Here is a 20,605-nt window from a genome sequence, read left to right as displayed (position 1 = left end):
CATTGCATTCGCATTGTACACCTTTGTGCAATCAAAGTAGACCACTCTCGCCGACGAGAGTGGGGCCTTCGGAGGAGGGTTTTACAACCTCTCGGTGTCGTATCTCTTCTCTCTCCTTCTCTCAGTCTCATTCACTTGCACGCACAACCCACTCACTTTGTTCGTGACCACAGCACTCTACAAGACGGAAAGTTCTCTCTTTCCCTAACGACTAAAACGAACCTTGAGCAATAAAGATCACTAATTTTGAGAAAATACAACATTCATTCCACTTCACCTTACACTGGAAGTGAAACTGTGACAAGATGTTCGCCCACCGCATCTGCTTTTCCGAAAGCTGATTCTGTGACAAGAAGTAGCGCAAACTCTGATGGTCTGTAAAGACAGTAAAATCCGCTCCGAGTAGGTAGTGCCGCCACTGAGTAAGAGCATAGATAACCGCCAAAAGCTCTTTCTCATATGTCTGTGCTGTCATCTCCGGCCTAGAGAACAATCGGCTCTCGTAAGCAATGACATGGCCTTCTTGCATCAAGACCGCACCGAGACTACGACCACAAGCATCACAATATACTTCAAATGACTTCTACAAGTCCGGCAAAGTCAAAAGTGGTCCCGTAGTCAATTTCTCTTTCAAGGTCCAAAAGGCAGTTACCTCTGTGGATCCCCACGAAAAAGGGACTCCTTTCTATGTCAAGATATGCAAAGGGGAAGCAACCTCTGCAACCTCTCGTATAAACCGCCTGTAGTATGAACACAGTCCCAAGAAGCTTCTAACTTCATGGACATTCTTCAAATCGGGCCAATCACAAATAGTCTCTATCTTGGCCGGGTCCATTTGCACTCCAGCTGCTGAGACAATGTGTCCCAAAAAGTGTATCTCTGGTAGGAAAAATTCACTTTTCTTTGCATTAATCACTAACTTGTGATCTCGTAATGGCTGAAAGACCTGAAGCACATGATCTCTGTGTTCTGCCTCATTCTTGGAGAAAACAATGATGTCGTCAAAGAAAGTGCCAACAAATAGTCTGTACTCTCGAAAAAATCCTGTCCATCATCCGGTTAAATGTCGCTTGGAGAAAGCTTTTGCAAGGGTTATCTAGCGTTAGTAGATCTTGCTGCTTCTGAGAAAATACAACATTCAAATAACCCAAAAGTAGTCCAAAAGGCTGTCTTGTAGACGTCTCCCGGTGCGATTCGGATCTGATGATATCCACTCTTCAAGTCAATCCTGCTAAAGCACGAGGATCCCTGTAACCTGTCAAGTATATCATCGATCCTAGAAATCGGAAATCTGTTCTTGATGGTGATTTTGTTGAGAGATCTATAATCGATGCACATCCTCCAAGATCCGTCTTTCTTCAAAACCAACAACACTGGAGATCAATACGGTGAAGCACTAGGCTGGACAAGACCCTTTTCCAAGAGGTCTTTCACCTGGTCCATAATCTCTTCATTCTGTGCTCGGCTCACACGGTAAAGGTGGCCGGTTCGGTGGTGTGCTTCCAGGTATCAGATCAATGGTATGATCTTCAGGACGAGCAGGTGGTAACTCTCCTAGTAGGCCCTTTGAGAAGCAATCGGCGTGAGAGTGGAGAAAATCTTGGCGTTCTTTCTCAAGTTTAGACATATTTGTCCTATCCTTATCGCTCAATTCTTTCATAAAGATCGAGTAAACAAACAGACTGGATTTCATTAATTTTGAAATGGCCGAAGCCGATACAATAGGGACAGACTTGCCCTTCAGTTTAATATCAAGTACAATTGTTCTACCCTTTTCTGTGGTCAAAGTCGCTTTTTCTCGCCCGATAATCGACCACGGCGTTGTTCTTGTGGTACCAAGGAATCCCTAAGAGAACATCACAACCCTCCAAAGGCAATATGAAGAAGTCCTCATGCCCCAAATACCCCTGACAATGCAACCAAAGTTTGCCAATGATAGGTGTAATGGCTACGTCCCTGTCGGGTGCCGCTAGAACTGCCTCTGCAAGTGGTCCCATCCGATCGGGAGTAATCTCGAGCCGTGCCGCCAATTCTGGTGAAATGAAGTTGGCCTTGGCTCCTCCATCAAAGAAAATCAGGGCCTCTTGATCTTTCACTTTGCCCCAAGCTCGGCAAAGTTCTGTACTCTCATCCATGGTGTCGGGATCGGTACCCACACAATCTGGAACCAGTCCTGTTTTCATCTTGCCTTTTCGTCCACGTTCCTCAGCTGCTCTCAAACTCTCAGGCTTGTCGTCGTCCTTATCATTCTGTTCTTTCTGTGCCTTTTTAGGGCACTTCGCGGAGATGTGTCCATGTTCCCCGCATCCAAAGCACTTCCCCTCCTTGATGAATCGAGCTCACTCTTGAGGAGTAAGCTTGGGTCATGCATTGTTTTTCTCTGGGTTGCTCTTTTTCTTTCTACTTCCATTCCCAGAAGTCTGTTCGGCTCGTTGTGTCATGGCCTCATCTGTGAGGTAGGTCAGACTGTCAGAGTGAATGGCAAAACCCCGCTTCGCATGACTCATCAACTCCTGAATAGAAGTTGACTTCTGCTCCAAGTAGTGATCTCGGATCTCTGTAGGTAGACCCAAGGTGAACCGCTCAATCTGTTCTCTGAACGAGATTTTCTTGAATGAAGAGGCGGGTAGAAAAGAGCTCGAGAATCTCTCACAGTAAGCATTGATTCTATCTTTCTTGGTCATCCGAAGATGGTTCCAAGCAGCTCATATATCTCGTTCATATTCTTGCGTCAACCAAGAAGAAATTAAAAGCTTCTTAAATTTCAACCATTTAACTGGCGCAGTCTTGTTTAAAAGAAGCGTGGACCACCAAGTACGAGCATTCCCGTCAAAGTAAGAGGCAGCTCTCCGAATCTTGGAGTGCTCTGAATAGCGTCCTCCCGCGAAAGCGATGGCAAACTGTTGTATAAAAGACAAAGCTTTCGAAGCATCTGAGTATCCTGAAAAAGTATCAAACTTGATCGAGTGGCTACCTTCCTTAAACTCTCGAACTTTCTTGCTTTTATCTTCAAGAAAGTCATACTGGTTGGCTTTATAAAAGTTCTTCTTGTTCGCATACAAGTTTCCATCATCAGAATCTAAGCTGTCTGTAGACGAGTCCTCAGTAGAACTGTCAGGCTCTGGGCGAGATTTGGCCTTCTTTGCCTTTTTCTTGCCCTTTCCGAAGCTTTGTTTCTTGCTTCGCTTTTTACCTTTTCTGTCTTCTTCGCTCGAATCTGAAGAGCTAGAAGAACTATCACAAGAAGAAGAAGAAGAACTGGGTACTCCTTCAAATCGAACACGCTTCTTCTGTTTCTTTGCCTTATCAAAAGTTGACTGACGACCCAAATATCCCGGGAATTCAGTGCTTTTCTTCTGCTTTTTGCCGTGCTTTTTGGCTTTCTTTTGCGCGTCAAAAAGCTAGGCGATCTGTGCATCAACCACCTCTTCTAATTCCTTCTCTGAATATTTCTTGTGAGCAGAAGGTTTCTTGAGAGTGGGTGTAGTGGTTTTCTGCCACTGCTCAGAAGTCTCGCTCATATATTTTGCAAATTTTGGGTCCTTCGCAAAATTGAGCATCATCTTCGTTGCATCGCCGATCAACTGTCGACGCTCCATCTCTCGCCGCTCCGCCTGAGTAGGCCGAGGCGGGCCATACTCTCTGCCTGAATCTTCGTTGTGATCCCTACCCGAATCTCCAAATGCAGAGGGAGTCGACTGATCCTTGCGTGAAGCCATAGGTGCTGCCGAAAAAAAAAATTGGGGATTAGATTTCCCGTAGAAGAGAAATCGGCCATGCTCTGATACCACTGTAGCAGACTTGCACACTCCAAGTCAAGAATCAATCGCGACAGCACCAAATAACCACTTCAAACAATTCCCAGATCACAATAGATTTGCACTGGCCCTACGGAGTTCCGTGCCTAGAGATATTGGCCCCAATTTCGGTATTTCTTTTTATATTAATCAGTTCAAAGTACAAGAGAGTGACTCGGGGTTCGCTCTCAGACTCTGCGTCCAGATGCTCTGGGAAGTGAAGGCCCAAGCCAATTATTTAAAGATTTACAAGGGATGCCTAAAAGCAGAGCCCCAAAAAGCTTCAAAATCAAAAGCAGCTGCTCTCTCTCTCTCTCAAAGAGTCCAACTCAAAGCAAAAAGCATTTTCTCTCTCTCTCATTGCGTGGAGAAGAAAAAGAAGGCTACCGTAAAACGCGCCGCAAAAAGCAGAAATCCGTACCTGCTGCCATGTCATCACGCGCCGGCAATTTTAGGGTTTGGAGGAATTTTAGGGTTTCAGCTAGAAATTAGGGTTTCTGCTGTCCGCCACGTCATCAATGAGAGGGTTATGCTCACGAAACCATCGAATGCCTAAAAGCATATCACATCCTGAAAGAGAAGAGACTACAATTTTCCTGCAGAAAGACGCTTGTTGAACAATGAACAACACATCAAAGCACTCTTGTGTAATGAGAGAGTCCATACCGGGAGCGAAGCCCGACACCTTGAAAGGAGATATCTTGCTGTCACAAAGTGATGACGTGGCGGACAGCAGAAACCCTAATTTCTAGCTGAAACCCTAAAATTCCTCCAAACCCTAAAAACTGCCATCAACCAATACTTTCACTTTCAATGCCAAAAGTTACTCTCCCATTGTCATTCGTGGGGAGGAAGTTGTTCATTCTTCATCTCTCATTTCTAATGTGCAGGCAAAGATTGAAAAGAATCAGAAGGAGACTCTCTCAGTCTTGTCTTCTCCAAAGCACAACACATATAATTTGCATGATAAAGATGTGATTATTCACATGATGATGATTTGTAGGATAAAGACGTGATTGTTCACAAAGATGATGGTTTAGTTGATGTTTTTCTAGTGAAGCTAACCTCATTGCAGATTCGATCAATCACGAAGAACCGATCTTGGCTCTCGAGTCAAGATCTAAGGAGCCCCCACAAGAAGTATTGTGTATGCGCATGATTAGTCAGTACGCATTGTTCGAGTATTTCATTCGTGACGGTTTCCTGTATTTTAGTCACAGTCTTTATGTGTTCCCTTTTCATAAGCATGCCATATTGTATGATGAACACAATTCACTCATGAATGAGCACGGATGTATGCGGATTACTCATGAAAAGATAAAATGTTTGCATTCAAGGAATCCACATTCCATTTCTCTTCACAGTATCCGTAAGAGCACAAGAAGGATTGAGCATCAAGCAACGGCATTTCCATTGTGATTTGCCACAGTTGATAGATTTAGATCAGAAAGACAAATTTCGATTCCACTTTTTGCGTGTGTTTGATGAACGGTTTGGCATTCCGGCTATTTGTTTATCTTCATTGCATGCACAGGCTTTAAAGAAGACTATAATTTTTCCACTCTCTCTCTCTCTCTCTCTCTCTCTCTCTCTCTCTCTCTCTCTCTCTCTCTCTCTCTCTCTCTCTCTCTCTCTCTAAGTTCAGTTGTTATTGAAGTGCTAAAAGTCTGTTCATGTTAGGTGCAGCACAAGTGAATGTTTGAACTTTGCTCAAGATGAGTGCTGCGAACTGTGCTCAAGGTTCCTTTTACTTACCTCCCTTCCGTTCCTTTAGTGAGAGAGTGCAATGGACACAAACAAAGTGGATGAACACTGTGAATGAAGATGCATGAGACTGAGAGATAGAGAGAGAAGAATACGACACCAGAATGTTGTCAAACCTTCCTCCAAGGGCCCCACTCTCTATGGCAAGAGCGGTCTACTTATGATTACACAAATCTCTACAATGCTTGGACTTGTAGAGTCTCTGTCTCCTGAATCTCTTGCATCTGTGCCTGCACTTGAGAGAAGAGTCGCAAGAACTCTTTCATGTGTTGGTCTCTCTTTTCTTTTCTTGCTTGGTTCTCGCAATCAAATTTGGCTTGACTTTCTTTTTCTTCCAAGTCGTACTTACGCTCTATGGCTGTCATTTCTTCTTCGTATGCCTTTCTGTCTGCTTCTCTTTCTGCTTTTCGTGCTTCACGGTCTAACTTCATGTCCATCACCATCTTGTTGAAAGCCTCCATAGGAATTAGTGCAATCCTTGACGTAAACGGGAAGGGGGAGGGTCGGCAAAACCTCTTGGTGGGGAAAATTCTTCTTCGCCTCTCTCATGCTCGTCACCTCCAAGCGAAGTATCCATTCCGCTTCGAGTGATGACCATCCACTGAAGTCTTGGGTTCTTGTGGTCTTGGGTTCTTGTGGGTCTTGAGGTTCTTGAGGTTCTTAAGGTTCTTCTTTCCCTTGCAATCTGTGTTTGAGAAGGATCTTCTCTTCACCCGAGTTCTGCTCTTTTCCGCAAGAGCACTCCTTGGCGGCCTTGCGCTCACACCAAGGTTGCTTTTTCCCACCTCACATCGATTGGCCGGCCGCTAAGTGCACGGTCCGCTCTCAATGAGTGAAAAGAGGCACAAGGGGAGGCTGGACAAGCCCTTCTTTCCTGGGATTCCTGTCACTCTTCAAAACACGATTAGGAATCGACCCGCCCAAGCGAACTCGGGTTCGTGCGACCTCAACAAGCAAAAAAATTATATGGTTCTTGTGGTTCTTTCCTTGAGTGATACAAAACACTGCCAAAGCTCTGATACCAATGTTAGATGCAACGGAAGTGAATGTTTGAACTTTGCTCAAGATGAGTGCTCCGAACGGTACTCAAGGTTCCTTTTACTTACGGAAGGGAAAGCCTTCCGTTCCTTTAGTGAGAGAGTGCAATGGACACAAACAAAGTGGATGAACACTGTGAATGAAGGTGCATGAGACTGAGAGATAGAGAGAGAAGAATACGACACCACTCCTCCAAGGGCCCCACTCTCTATGGCGAGAGCGGTCTACTTATGATTGCACAAATCTCTACAATGCTTGGACTTGCCGACTATGTCGACGACGATGAGGACGACAACGAGACGGACTGAAATCTGAAAACTCTAAGGACTGAAATCTGTAAATCTTTATCTGCTAAAGTCTGACTCTATGTCGGTGACGATGTCAATGGCGACGATGCCACGACGACGCGCTGAAACTGTAAACCTTGCAGAAACTGACCGTGCTGCGAGGAACTGCTGCGGGAAGGTGAGATCTGTGAGGTTCGGGACTTTATCTGTGGGGTCTAAAGGCTGAAAACTGAAAACACTGAGGTTTCTTGATGTTCCGTCGCGGTGAATCTGCAAAACGTTGGCTTATGGTGCAGATGCAAAAACGCTGGGGCTGAAAATCTGCAAATCTGTCGCCGGGTTTCTTGCAAATGCAAAACGCTAGGCTGATCTGATGTTCTACTGTCGCCGGAATCTGCAAGTGCAAAAACGCTGGCTGATCTGGTCCAAAAACGCTAGGTGGTTGCTGTGGAGCAAAAACGCTAGGGCTTGGGGTTCTGCTGAGAAGTTGCCTGTTGAGCGAGGTGCTCCTACTGCCTCTTCTGCCAATTAGTGCTAGCCTAGGTTTGCTTGTATACATACTTACTCAATTTGCCCTACCTACTTTCCAACAAAAGTCACTTAAAAATAATAAGTGAAAAATGTCAAAAATAGGTAAAATGCACTGGAAAATTCCCCTGAAGGATTTTGATGGATTCTGATGGAAATGCTTATGATCATGCTGTGTGCAACCAGAGGATATGCATCTACACTTAGTGTTTGGACATGCACGGTCTGCGAACAGACTCACAAAAGTGCCAGATCACTTCTAAATCTAGACTGACTGGATTGACTGAACCCTTGTCGTGTTGTAGCTTGTCCACGGACACATAGGGTTGGATGTGTCACGTGACAGTTCAGTCTGTTCTTTTCTATTGGCACGTGGTGCCCATCTTGTGACACCAAGGTTTGGGGCCAATACTCTCTGGGGTGGAATTCCGCCACTCCGACTCGCGTGTCGTCTCTCTCTTTCAGTTCAGTTGTTATTGAAGTGCTAAAAGTCTGTTCAGTCTGTTCTTTTATATTGGCACGTGGTGCCCGTCTTGTGACATGTGGAGCGATACTTCTTTTGGCCGAGACTCAAGAAGGATGTGGACGATTTTGTATGCAGTTGCTTGGTATGCCAGAAGGTCAAGTTTGACAGGCATAAAGCACAGGGATTGTTACAACCTTTACCCATTCCCACCCCCCCTTGGGAAAGTATTGCTATGGATTTCATTTTTGATCTCCCAAAGACACAGAGTGGGCACGATGGTATCTGGACTGTTATTGACAGATTTAGCAAGCAAGCTCATTTCATTCCAGTGAAGAAAACAGTCAAGCCAGATCATTTAGCGAGACTGTTCATTGCCCAGATATTCAGATTACATGGCATGCCTCAGACAATTGTCTCTGACAGAGATCCCCCAATTCATGAGTTTGTTTTGGAAGGCTATTTGGGAGAACATTGGCACACGGTTGCAGTTCTCGTCATCTTTCCACCCGACAGATGGGCAATCTGAGATTGCAAATTCAGTCATACTGGATTTATTTGAGTCTTACATTTCGGATCAGAAGACTCAATGGGAAAAGTTTTTGCCTTTGGTGGAATTTCTCTACAATAACACGATCCATTCTTCGACGGGGAAGTAGATTATTGAAGGTGCTCCGAAGGTTCACCCCTTCCTAAGCACAAAAGATAAGATTTTTGAGGCCGACCAGTACACGAGGGACTTGGACACTGCTTTTGCCAACATCTGGGAGGCTTTAGAGAAATCTCAGGAAAGACACAAGAAGGCAGCAGATCGACATCGTCGCGATTTGAAATTAAAGGCGATTAGGTTCTCTTACGTTTTGAGAAGGCACGCCTGAGAAAGAAAAAGGGAAACGAGCGGCTTTTTCCAAAGCTTAGCATGAGATACTATGGACCTTTCTTAAAGATAAATCATGTCTTGTCACGTGCACATCTAACCCTATGTGTACGTGGACAAGCTACTTCATGACATGGGTTCAATTTAGTTCATTCAGCCTAGATTAGGAAGTGATCTGGAACTTTTGTGAGTCTGTTCGCAGACCATGCATGTCCAGACACTTAGATTAGATGCATATCCTCTGGTTGCACACAGCATGATCATCAGATTTCCATCAGAACCCATCAAGAGCATTTTTACAGTGCACAGACCTATTTTTGACATTTTTCACTTATTATTTTTAAGTGACTTTTGTTGGGAACTGGGTACGGCAATTTGCCTAAGATAATATATAAGGAAATCAGAGCTAGCACTTTCTGGCAGAAGAGGCAGCAAGAGCACCTTGCTCAACAGGCAACTTCTCAGCAGAACCCCATCAGAAGACCTAGCGTTTTGCAAATTGCAACACCTAGCGTTTTTTTGGATCATCTCAGCCCTAGCGTTTTTGCACAGTAGACCAGCCCGGGAGTAGCAACAGCAGCACCAAGCCTAGCGTTTTTGCATGGGAGAACCAGCCTTGGCATTTTGCATTGCAGATCAGCCCCGGCATTAGCAGAAGCATCAGATCCATAGCGTTTTTTCATCAGAGACAGAAATCAGTGTCACAAAGTGATGACGTGGCTACCGGCAGCAGAAACTGCCAGAAACCCTAAAAATCCTGCAAACCCTAATTTTGCAAAAACCCTAATTTCTGGAAACCCTAATCCTAATTGCTGGCTGAAACCCTAAAATGGCTGGAAACCCTAAAAGCAGGCAGCCATGCCACGTGTCAGCACTGTACGGATATTTTCGAAAATCGCGGAGGTGGAAAAAAAAAATTTGGTTTTTTTTTAGCGACGCAAATTCCAACTTTTGGCTACGCTTTGGAAGATAGAGAGAGAGAAGGCATAATTGCTTTTTGTTGCTCTCATTGAGAGAGAGAGAGAGAGAATCTGCTTTTGCTTTCAAGCTTTTGGGGCTCTGCTTTTGGGCATCCCTTGTAACATTTAAATATGCGGTGAGGGCCTCACTTCTCAGAGCATCTGGACGCAGAGTCTGAGAGTGAAACCTAACCGCTCTTTGTACTCTGGCATTGATTTTAATACATAAAGAAATACCGAAAGGGGCGCCAGTCTTTGGGGCCAATATCTCTAGGCACGGAACTCCGCCGGGCCAGTGCAAATCTATTGTGATCTGTGAATTGTTTTGAAGTGGTTATTTGGTGCTATCGCGATTGATTCTTGACTTGGAGTGTCCAAGTCTGTAACAATCAACCCTAAGGTTTTTGCATTAGCAAAGCAACTCAGTGTTTCGCAGACTCATCGCGAAAGAACCTCAGTTAGCATCATCGTTTTCAGTTTTCAAACTCTGCAGTAGGACCCCCGAACCTCGTAGATCTCACCTTCCTATAGCAGATCCTCACTACACAATCTCAGCCCTGGCGTTTTTGACAGCAGACCAGCCCGGCAATAGCAGAATAGCAGCACCAAGCCTAGCGTTTTTGCATGGGAGAACCAGCCTTGGCGTTTGGCATTGCAGATCAGCCCCGACATTAGCAGAAGCATCATATCCATAGCGTCTTTTCATCAGAGACAGAAATCAGCCCCAACGTTTTTGCATCAGCAAAGCAACTCAGCGTTTTGCAGATTCATCGCGACAGAACCTCAGTTAGCGTTTTCAGTTTTCAGCAGTCAGACTCCGCAATGGAACCCCCGAACCTCGCAGATCTCACCTTCCCGTAGGAGATCCTCGTTGCACGGTTAGATTCCGCAAAGTTTGCAGTTTCAGCCCGGAAAACGCAGATTTCAGTATCTGCGGTTTTAGCGCATCGGCGTTGCATCGTCATCATCGACATCGTCACCAACAGAGTCAAAATTCACCACATACAAGATTTGCAGATTTCAACCATTAGCGTTTTCAAATTTCAGCCCGTCTTGTCGTCGTCCTCATCGTCGTCGACATCTTCGGCAAGTCCAAGCATTGTAGAGATTTGTGCAATCATAAGTAGACCGCTCTCGCCATAGAGAGTGGGGCCCTTGGAGGAGGGTTTGACAACATTCTAGTGTCGTATTCTTCTTTCTCTATCTCTCAGTCTGATACACCTTCATTCACAGTATTTATCCATTTTGTTTGTGATCACTTGCACTCTCTCATTAAAGGAACGGAAGGCTCTCCCTTCCGTAAGTAAAAGGAACCTTGAGCACAGTTCGGAGCACTCATCTTGAGCAAAGTTCAACATTCACACTGCACCTTACATGTCTCCCTTAGACTGAAGCTGCCCGATACTTGGAGAATTCACAATGCTTTTCATGTGAGTCTCTTGAAGCCTTTTAAAATTTAAAGGCGATGTGTCCAATGATGGGGAGCCAGATGAGCAACCCAAAGTGGAGGAAAGTGAGGAGATACTCGTTCTAGAACAGATACTGGCACATAAAGATAGAAGTGGATTGGATGCGAAGTGGATGGAGGAGGAGGACCTAGCAGATACTCTTCAGATTGTGGAACTTTACCTTGAAGCATTCGGATTAACATAGTCTACTCCGATTGAACTCCGATTTCAGCATGGCGAATCTAGTGTTGTAAGGTGCAGCGGAATGAATGTTTGAACTTTGCTCAAGATGAGTGCTCTGAACTGTGCTCAAGGGTTCCTTTTACTTACGGAAGGGAGAGCCTTCCGTTCCTTTAGTGAGAGAGTGCAATGGACACAAACAAAGTGAATGAACACTGTGCGTGAAAGTGTATGAGACTGAGAGATAGAGAGAGAAGAGAATACGACACCAGAGACATTGTAAAACCCTCCTCCGAAGGCCCCACTCTCTATGGCGAGAGCGGTCTACTTATGATTGCATAAATCTCTACAATGCTTGGGCTTGCCGACAATGTCGACGACGATGAGGACGACAACGAGACGCAGGCTGAATCTGGAAATGCTAAGGGGCTGAAATCTGCTAATCTTTATCTACTGAATTCTGACTCTATGTCGATGACGACGATGCGACGACGACGCGCTGAAAACGAAGATGCTGAAATCTGCGTTTTCCGGGCTGAAACTGTAAACCTTGCAGAAACTGACCGTGCGGCGAGGAACTGCTGCAGGAAGGTGAGATCTGCGAGGTTCGGGGGTTCTTCTGCGAGTGCTAAGGCTGAAAACTGAAAACGCTGGTGTTTCTTGAGGTTCCGTCGCGGAGAATCTTCAAAACGTTGGGGTATAATGCAGATGCAAAAACGCTAGGGCTGAAAATCTACTGCTATCGCCGGTTGTTCTGCAAATGCAAAACGCTAGGCTGATCTGCTGTGTCTTGACGACGCCGGGGCTAATCTGCTGTGCACAAATTGCCAAGGCTGATCTAATGCAAAAACGCTAGGTCTCCTATGGAGAAAATGCAAGAGTAATCGCGGGGGTTGGTCTTGCTGAGAAGTTGCTTGTTGAGCAGGTGCTCATGCTGCCTCTTCTGCCAATTAGTACTAGCCTAGGTTTGCTTATATACAAACTTACTCAATTTGCCCTACCTACTTTCCAACAAAAGTCACTTAAAAATAATAAGTGAAAAATGTCAAAAATAGGGAAAATAGGCAAATGCACTGGAAAATTCCCCTGAAGGATTCTGATGGATTCTGATGGGAATGCTTATGATCATGCTGTGTGCAACCAAAGGATATGCATCTACACTAAGCGTCTGGACAGGCACGGTCTGCGAACACTCACAAAAGTGCCAGATCACTTCCTATTCTAGACTGACTTGACTGAACTGAACCCTGATCATGCTGTAGCTTGTCCACGGACACATAGGGTTGGATGTGTCACATGACATCCCCTCCTTTTCAAAGTGAGGTACTGGAACCGAATTGTATGGCATCAAGGGAGATCACCAATAGCATCCAAAATCCTGTGAAGGACTCTTCGTCGGCCCACTCTGATAGTTGGTCGTGCGATACTTGAACTTCATAAAGGTCTGCAACGCTTGCTTCTTTGGGTCACGCCGAAAGCGACAATCTTCTGTGGCTCCTTCGATGCTTCAACTCGTCGAGTGTCATGCTTCTTTCTTCTTCAAGAATCTCCATGGCTGAAAATTCCTGAAACCATTTCCAACACAAAACCATGAACATACCTATTCCATGTAAAGTGAGTGGAAAAAATATTTTCTTCCTCAAAGAGTGTGCATGCAAGGTAGATGAACAAAGCGACGGAGTGCCAAACTATTCACCACACACACAAACAATGAGATCGAATCTTTCTCTTTTGATCCAAAGCAATCAACTGTGGCAATTCACAACGGAAATGCCCATGCTTGGTGCTTTACTTTTATGTGCTCTTTCTACAAATGTGTCATGCCAAGGCAGAGACATGGGATGTGACTTCCTTACATACATACTTTTCAGCTTTTCATGAACAATCCACATACAATTGTGCCCATTCATGAGTGAAAGGTGCGCAACGTACAAGATGTCATGCCTAGAAAAGGGATCACATAAAGACGCTGACTAAAATACAGTAAACGATCACAAATGAAACACTCGTAAAATGCGTGCATATCAATCATGCGAACAGATAATACTTCTTGTGAGGGTTCTTTGGACCTAGGCTCAAGAGCCAAGATCGGTTTTTCCTGAGGGGGTGCTTTGGACCTAGGCTCGAGAGCCAAGATCGATCCTTCGTGATTGATCGAATCTGCAACGAGGTTAGCTTCGCTAGAAGCATCAACTAACTCATCATCCTTGTGAACAATCACATCATCTTCATGCAAATTATCATGTTTGTGAGAAATCACATCTTGATCATGCAAATCATCGTGCTTGTCATTGTCATCCATATCATCATGCTTATCATTGTCATTCAAATCATCATGCTTATCATCATGCAAATCATTGTCATTCAAATCATCATCATACAAATCATGTGTGTCTTGCTTTGGTGGAGGAGAGACTGAAAGAGTCTCCTTTTCCCGAATCTGTGCCTGAACTTGAGAAAAGAGTCGCGAGAATTCTTTCATGTGTTGGTCGCTCTTTTCTTTGATGGCTTTGTTCTCGTGGTCATATTCTGCTTGTCTTTCGTTGTTCTCGCGATCAAATTGTGCTTCTCTTTCTTTGTTCTCGCGATGTATGGCTGCCACTCTTTATGTGTATTGATGCTCTATGGCTCATCTTTTCTTCGTGTTCACGCTCTATTTCTGCTTTTCGGTTTAACTTCTTGTCCATAAACAACTGCGGCAACTCCTTCATAGGAGTTAGTGCAATCCTTGAAGTAGATGGGGAAGGGAGAGGGTCGGAAAAACCTCCTGGTGGGGAAAATTCTTCTTCGCCTCTCTCATGCTCATCACCTCCAAGCGAAGTATCCATTCCGCTTCGAGTGATGACCGTCCACTGAAGTCGTGGGTTCTTGTGGTCTTAGGTTCTTAGGTTCACGAGGAACTTGGGTTCTTGGGGGTCTTGGTTCTTGGGGTTCTTGAGGGTCTTGAGGTTCTTGAGGTTCTTGCGGTCCTTTCGCTTGCAATCTGTGTTAGAGAAGGATCTTCTCTTCACCCGAGTTCTGCTCTTTTCCGCGGGCTTGGCGGCCTTGCGCTCACACCAAGGTTGCTTTTGTCCACCTCACGTCGATTGGCCGGCCGCTAAGTGCACGGTCCGCTCTCAATGAGTGAAAAGAGGCACAAGGGGAGGCTGGACAAGCCCTTCTTTCCTGGAATTCCTGTCACTCTTCAAAAACACGATTAGGAATCGACACGCCCAAGAGGACTTGGGTTACGTGCGACCGCAACAAAGCAAAAAAAAAATCTTGTGGTTCTTTCCTTGAGTGATACAGAACACTGCCAAAGCTCTGATACCAATGTAAGGTGCAGCAGAATGAATGTTTGAACTTTGCTCAAGATAAGTGCTCCGAACTGTGCTCAAGGATTCCTTTTACTTACGGAAGGGAGAGCTTTCCGTTCCTTTAGTGAGAGAGTGCAATGGACACAAACAAAGTGAATGAACACTGTGCGTGAAAGTGTATGAGACTGAGAGATAGAGAGAGAAGAGAATACGACACCAAAGACGTTGTAAAACCCTCCTTCGAAGGCCCCACTCGCTATGGCGAGAGCGGTCTACTTATGATTGCACAAATCTCTACAATGCTTGGACTTGCCGACGATGTCAACGACGATGAGGACGACGACGAGACGGGCTAAACCTGGAAATGCTAAGGGATTGAAATCTGCAAATCTTTATCTCTGCTGAATTCTGACTCTATATCGATGACGACGATGCAACGACGACGCGCTGAAAACGCAGATGCTGAAATCTGCGTTTTCCGGGCTGAAACTGTAAACCTTGCGGAAATTGACCGTGTGGCTAGGAACTGTTGTGGGAAGGTGAGATCTGCGAGGTTCGGGGGTTCTTCTGCGAGTGCTAAGGCTGAGAATCTGCAAAACGTTGGGGTATAATGCAGATGCAAAAATGCTAGGGCTGAAAATCTGTTGCTGTCGCCGGTTGTTCTGCAAATGCAAAACGCTAGGCTGATCTACTGTGTCTTGACGACGCCGGGGCTGATCTGCTGTGCACAAATCGCCAAGGCTGATCTGATGCAAAAACGCTAGGTCTTCTGTGGAGAAAACGCGAGTAGTCGCGGGGGTTGGTCTTGCTAAGAAGGAATCTGTTGAGCAAGGTGCTCCTGCTGCCTCTTCTGCCAATTAGTGCTAGCCTAGGTTTGCTTATATACAAACTTACTCAATTTGCCTACCTACTTTCCAACAAAAGTCACTTAAAAATAATAAGTGAAAAATGTCAAAAATAGGGAAAATAGGCTAAATGCATTGGAAAATTCCCTTGAAGGATTCTGATGGAAATGCTTATGATCATGCTGTGTGCAACCACAGGATATGCATCTACACTAAGTGTTTGGACAGGCACGGTCTGCGAACAGACTCACAAAAGTGCCAGATCACTTCCTATTCTAAACTGACTTGACTGAACTAAACCTTGATCATGTTGTAGCTTGTCCATGGACACATAGGGTTGGATGTGTCACGTGACAAGTGCAACGGGTTTGCACAAGAGGGGAGTCACTCTGCTCCTTTGTCAACAGATTTCCCCGATTTTTGATATAGAGTCACTAATGTCCCTTTGGGTTTCAGGGATACTGTTGGGCTGACAGTATTCTGTTGTATGACTTTATAAACTGGAATTCCCGATAATGAAAATGATACTGATTGATTTGTACTTGACTTGTTTGAGTGCAGAAACTGATAGACAAAATGACTGCAGCATTTCGGTCTCATAAATCTCTATAGACATGATTGCAATATGGATTAGTTAAATCGGGCATCTGTGAGGTCCAATCGCATTTCGGTCTCATAAATCTCTATAGACATAATTGCAATATGGATTAGTCAATCGGACATCTGTGAGGTCCCGATTGGATCTAGATGCGATTGCTAAATACATTGCCGATTAATCGTGGTCTGAGATTTGGAATGATTTTTGAATGTGATTTGTCATGTGATGTCAAGTGATATCCTGTGATGTCCTGTGATGTGACTGTCGATTGGTACATGTGCTAGATGTGTTGTTCCTACTGCGTCTCCGTGTCTGCTAAGACAATTTATGGCCTCTGTCTGTTTTGCAGGCATAATCGAGGGAGATTACAATGCTTTCAAGAGGGGGGTATGTCACAAACTAGTGACGTGGCACTGTCCCAGGTACAAACAGCAGACCCGGACACTCACTGTACAACAGACACGTGGCAACTCGGATTTTTTGGCGCAAAATCCGCAAGGCTGATGTAGCAGTACTGCACAAACGTCCCGTAAAATCCGCTAACAGGCTGACACGACAGTTGTACGGAAATCTGCTTTTTTAGCGTTGACTGATATTTAGATAGTTTATGAGACAGTTGCTTTATTTTTAAAAGCCTTTAAAGTTGAATGCTTTTGGGACTCTACTTTTGGGCATCCCTTATAACAATAAATAAGTGTGCATGGCCTCACTTCTCAGAGCAATGGACGCAGAGTCTAAGAGTGAGCACCTACCCACTCTCTTCTACTTTGAACACAGATAATACAAAAAGAAATACCGAAAGGGGCACCAGTCTTTGGGGCCACTACCTCTAGGCACGGAACTATGCCGGGCCACGTCAACTCAAGTGTGAATCGTGAACTGTTTTGAAGTGAATCTCTGTTGTGTCGCGGTAGAATCTAGACTTGAGGTGTCCAAGTTTGTTACAACTACTGCCACGTCCTCGATTTGTGACAATACGGACCCCCGCAAAACATGCTGGCAGGCTAACGTGGCAGACTGTACGGAATTCCACTTGTTGTGTTAACTGATGACGTGGCAGCTTGTGCGGATTTTCGAAATTTACATCGATGCTTTTTTTTGGCAGATTTTGAGGACCAATTGCTTTTGGAACTCTTTGCTTTGAGTTTAATTGCTTTTGGGGCTCTGCTTTTGGCATCCCTTGTAAGAATAAAAAGGGCAAAGAGCCTCACTCTTCAGAGCATCTGGACGCAGAGTCCAAAAGCCGAGGACCCGTGGGAGTTGTATTTTAATCAAACATTAATATAAAAGAAATATCGAAAGGGACACCACTCTTTGGGGCCAATACCTCTGGACATGGAACTACGTTGGGCCGTGTCGACCAAATTGAACTGTGATATTAAAGTTGTGAAATATTATTAAGTGATTCTCTTGTGTGTCGTGTCGGGTTCTCTGCTAGTGGTGCATAACATAACATTTCTACTTTCATGTAGATAATACCTCTGTAGGCATCAAAGTTGTTTCATGGTTGTTTCTAGTTGCATGCCATACAAGCCCCTTTTTGGTTGAACCTTTGTTGCATCACTTTGAAATTCCCACCACCTTTTTTTTTTGGGTTGCACGTGAATGCACGCATGTGTGTGTGCGCGCACGTGCGTCACGTCCATGTGTGTGTGTGTGTGTGTGTGTGTGTGTGTGTGTGTGTGTGTGTGTGTGTGTGTGTGTGTGTGTGAGAGAGAGAGAGAGAGAGAGAGAGAGTCGGTGTCCACATACATATGCTTGTTTGCATCTCTATGCGTAGGCAGCCTTAACTTTCAAAGAATCTACCTCTCATGTGTACTCCCCTATGCATATTGCTCCACACCCATTAGAGTTAGAGCTCTATCCCCTTCATCCCACATACACATGTTTACACCCACATATTAGTCTCTTCTATTCTGTAACACGTCTATTTTCAACACTTTTGTCCTCTTTTCTTGATACCCAGAGGACACACACATGTACAACTTTCTGTGTCATAGGCCGACTTCGGCCTCTAGAAGACGTTAATAACTCTCTCTCTCTCTCTCTCTCTCTCTCTCTCTCTCTCTCTCTCTCTCTCTCTCTCACACACACACATACAAACTACTGCAGGTATGTTTATGAACGTATGCACAGCAGAAAGTATCAAGCAAGAAACCTGAGCCCGTCTTGGCAACGATAAGGGTCACTCGGTTGAGCTGCACTTTGTCCACAATCCGTCTTTTTTGAAGACGAACGGGTAAGTTTTTGCTGGAAGAAGCCATGGAAGCGCCGTTTTCTGTGTGCTGCCGTAAAGAGCAAGGCGAGGCCATTCGAAGCTCCTCCTCCGTTAGGTAATGAGGAAAGGAAGGAGGCCATAGGGTGGTGATAGAAGCTCTCTTTATACTTCTCCTCTAGTGTGGTTTGGAGTATGAATACTATTTTAAGCCACGTGGCAGTCTGCCAGTGATTGCCCCCAAGACAAGGGTTTTAAGGAAACTCTTAAGCCACGTGGTAGTCTCCCATTGATTGCCCCCAAGGCAAGGGTTTTAGGGAAACTCTTAGGAGATCTTTCGTGAGATACTATGCCCTTCACTAATGTGGGCGATAACAATTTGGATACGTGGCCAGTGGAGTAGACTATCAACAGTGAAGTAGTGAAAACCGTGCATGCTATGCAATTGTCATGAGCTAATGCACCTATCATAATAACTAATATCTAATTCTCCTAAATGATTTTCTTATGTTAAACTGATCATTTAATATGGGGAAGTGTCAGGGGAGAAAAAGCTAGAATAATGGTTAAGCTGGCAAATCGGCCACAGACGTAGGGATCCAAAGGAGGAAAAATAGGGATCCAAAGGGGGGGCCATCTGCAAAAGAGCTATGTGCAACAATGGGCTCCAAAGACCTTAGGGTTCAGCCTATTAAGACTTCCAAAATGCTCAGGTTTCAAAATTCAAAGGTTGTGTCCAATAGTCAAAAGCTTAGGAAATTGGATGCTTTGTGTGTGTCCCAAAAAGTATTCCCAAGTCCTACAAAGGAGGGGGCGAGCCCAAGAAGTAGGGGATGAGAGAGAATCTCTCTCTCTCTCTCTCTCTCACACACACACACACAAGCTCCCTTTACACAAAGGGAATCAGGGACACATGTCAGCTCCCTAGGCCAGATGCCCACAAGGTGTACTCAAATCCTATTGGATGACAATGGAGGTGGACCAATGAGAATTATGCTAGAGTAAATCTAGTTTAATTAATTTAAAAACACTTAATAAAAGAGCCAGTAGGAATTAAGCTCTCTAGAAGACTATTGGACAGTCTCCCAAGGGGTCCAATGAGCATTCAGCAGCCCAATGGCTTGCTTGATTCCTATTGGCCAAGAGACAACGGGGTCTAGTGAGAGTTTAGTTGCAATAATTAATTACCTAAAGCTCTCACAAAAGGGGAAAAGGGGGCACATGTCAGCAGGCTATCACTTATGCTGCTTAAATTTCATTGGCTAAGCCTGGGGAGGTCCAATAGGGTGTGAGCATGAGCAAATAGCAAGAGGGGTTGACCAAGAGAGAGGGGGGGGTGATTTTTCAAAGGCATTATTGCACACACACGCACACACACACGCACAAAAGTCTATGTGTGGAGTAAGAAGACTCTCTCTCTCCTTCTCAAGCTTTAATGGAAAGCTTATCACCTACTCCAAGCTTGTGAGAAGGGAAGCCTACACCAACAACTCTCAAGGCTTTGTGATGCAAATCCAACCAAGAGCCAAGCTTCAATGCATGCTCATCTCCTCTACCATGCTAATTACTAAACTAAGATGCTAATATGAGTGATTATGTGAGGAGATGTACATCTTTCTCGTAAGACTACTCCTTCTTCCTCTCAATCTACTCTCATACCCCGCTAGCTCTCACCATCTTCGACGGTGTCTAGGGTCTTGGGTCTGAGACCGTGAGGGAATTGATGTTGTGTTTGATAAGTGTTTTGCTTAGTGCTTGAAGTTTCCATCTTCATTGCACTAACTAGTATTGAAGGAACACAAAGAATTGTATTGTAAAATGTCTCTCTTGATGGTAGAAACCATAATACAAAGCCTTGTGGAGGGGGGACCAGTTCCATGCAAACCCGGTCCTCAACTGTTGTCAATTGCTTAATTTCTCTCTCTTTTGAAGCATTGTTCATGCTATCTAACTAGGTGTTATGCTTTTTGTTGCTCTCTCCACCCAAGCACTCTTGTTATTCTCATTAGGAATCTATTCTAATGAAATGCTCACTATGTTCATGCTTTTTTCCGCTACACACAAGTTACTAGGACATTAAATATTACGTTGGTATCAGAGCACACGTTTCTCTTTTCTTGCTCAGGAAGGGAGGTTTTCAAGCTAGCTATAAATGGTTGGTATTATTAATTGCATGTGAGTTAGTAGAATAGGGATTTTCCAGCCTTGCAGTGCGCCTGCCTTTGTGCAGTTTTTTGGGGCATCATCGACAAGAGCTATGGTCTTAATAGTGGAGTCCTACAGGGCTTGCCTATGGCTTAACCACTATTG

At 44.7% G+C, this 20,605-nt stretch overlaps 1 protein-coding gene across 2 annotated transcripts in view; it reads right to left on the bottom strand.

The window, feature by feature from the left end:
* The window catches only part of LOC147430794 (zinc finger (CCCH type) helicase family protein), a 105,756-nt gene extending 87,323 nt beyond the window's left edge, over positions 1 to 18,433 (bottom strand). For both annotated transcript variants that reach the window (XM_086493352.1, XM_086493353.1), the window contains exon 1: positions 18,239 to 18,433. In XM_086493352.1, coding sequence (XP_086349478.1) covers positions 18,239 to 18,392 — 154 coding nt within the window. In that variant the 5' untranslated portion in view covers positions 18,393 to 18,433. The remainder of the gene's footprint in view (positions 1 to 18,238) is intronic.
* Positions 18,434 to 20,605: the final 2,172 nt, after the last annotated feature.

Source organism: Adiantum capillus-veneris, chromosome 21 (assembly GCF_014529385.1).
Source record: "Adiantum capillus-veneris isolate H3 chromosome 21, ASM1452938v2, whole genome shotgun sequence".
Lineage (NCBI taxonomy): Eukaryota > Viridiplantae > Streptophyta > Polypodiopsida > Polypodiales > Pteridaceae > Adiantum > Adiantum capillus-veneris.
This window is presented reverse-complemented; position numbering and strand designations above follow the sequence as displayed.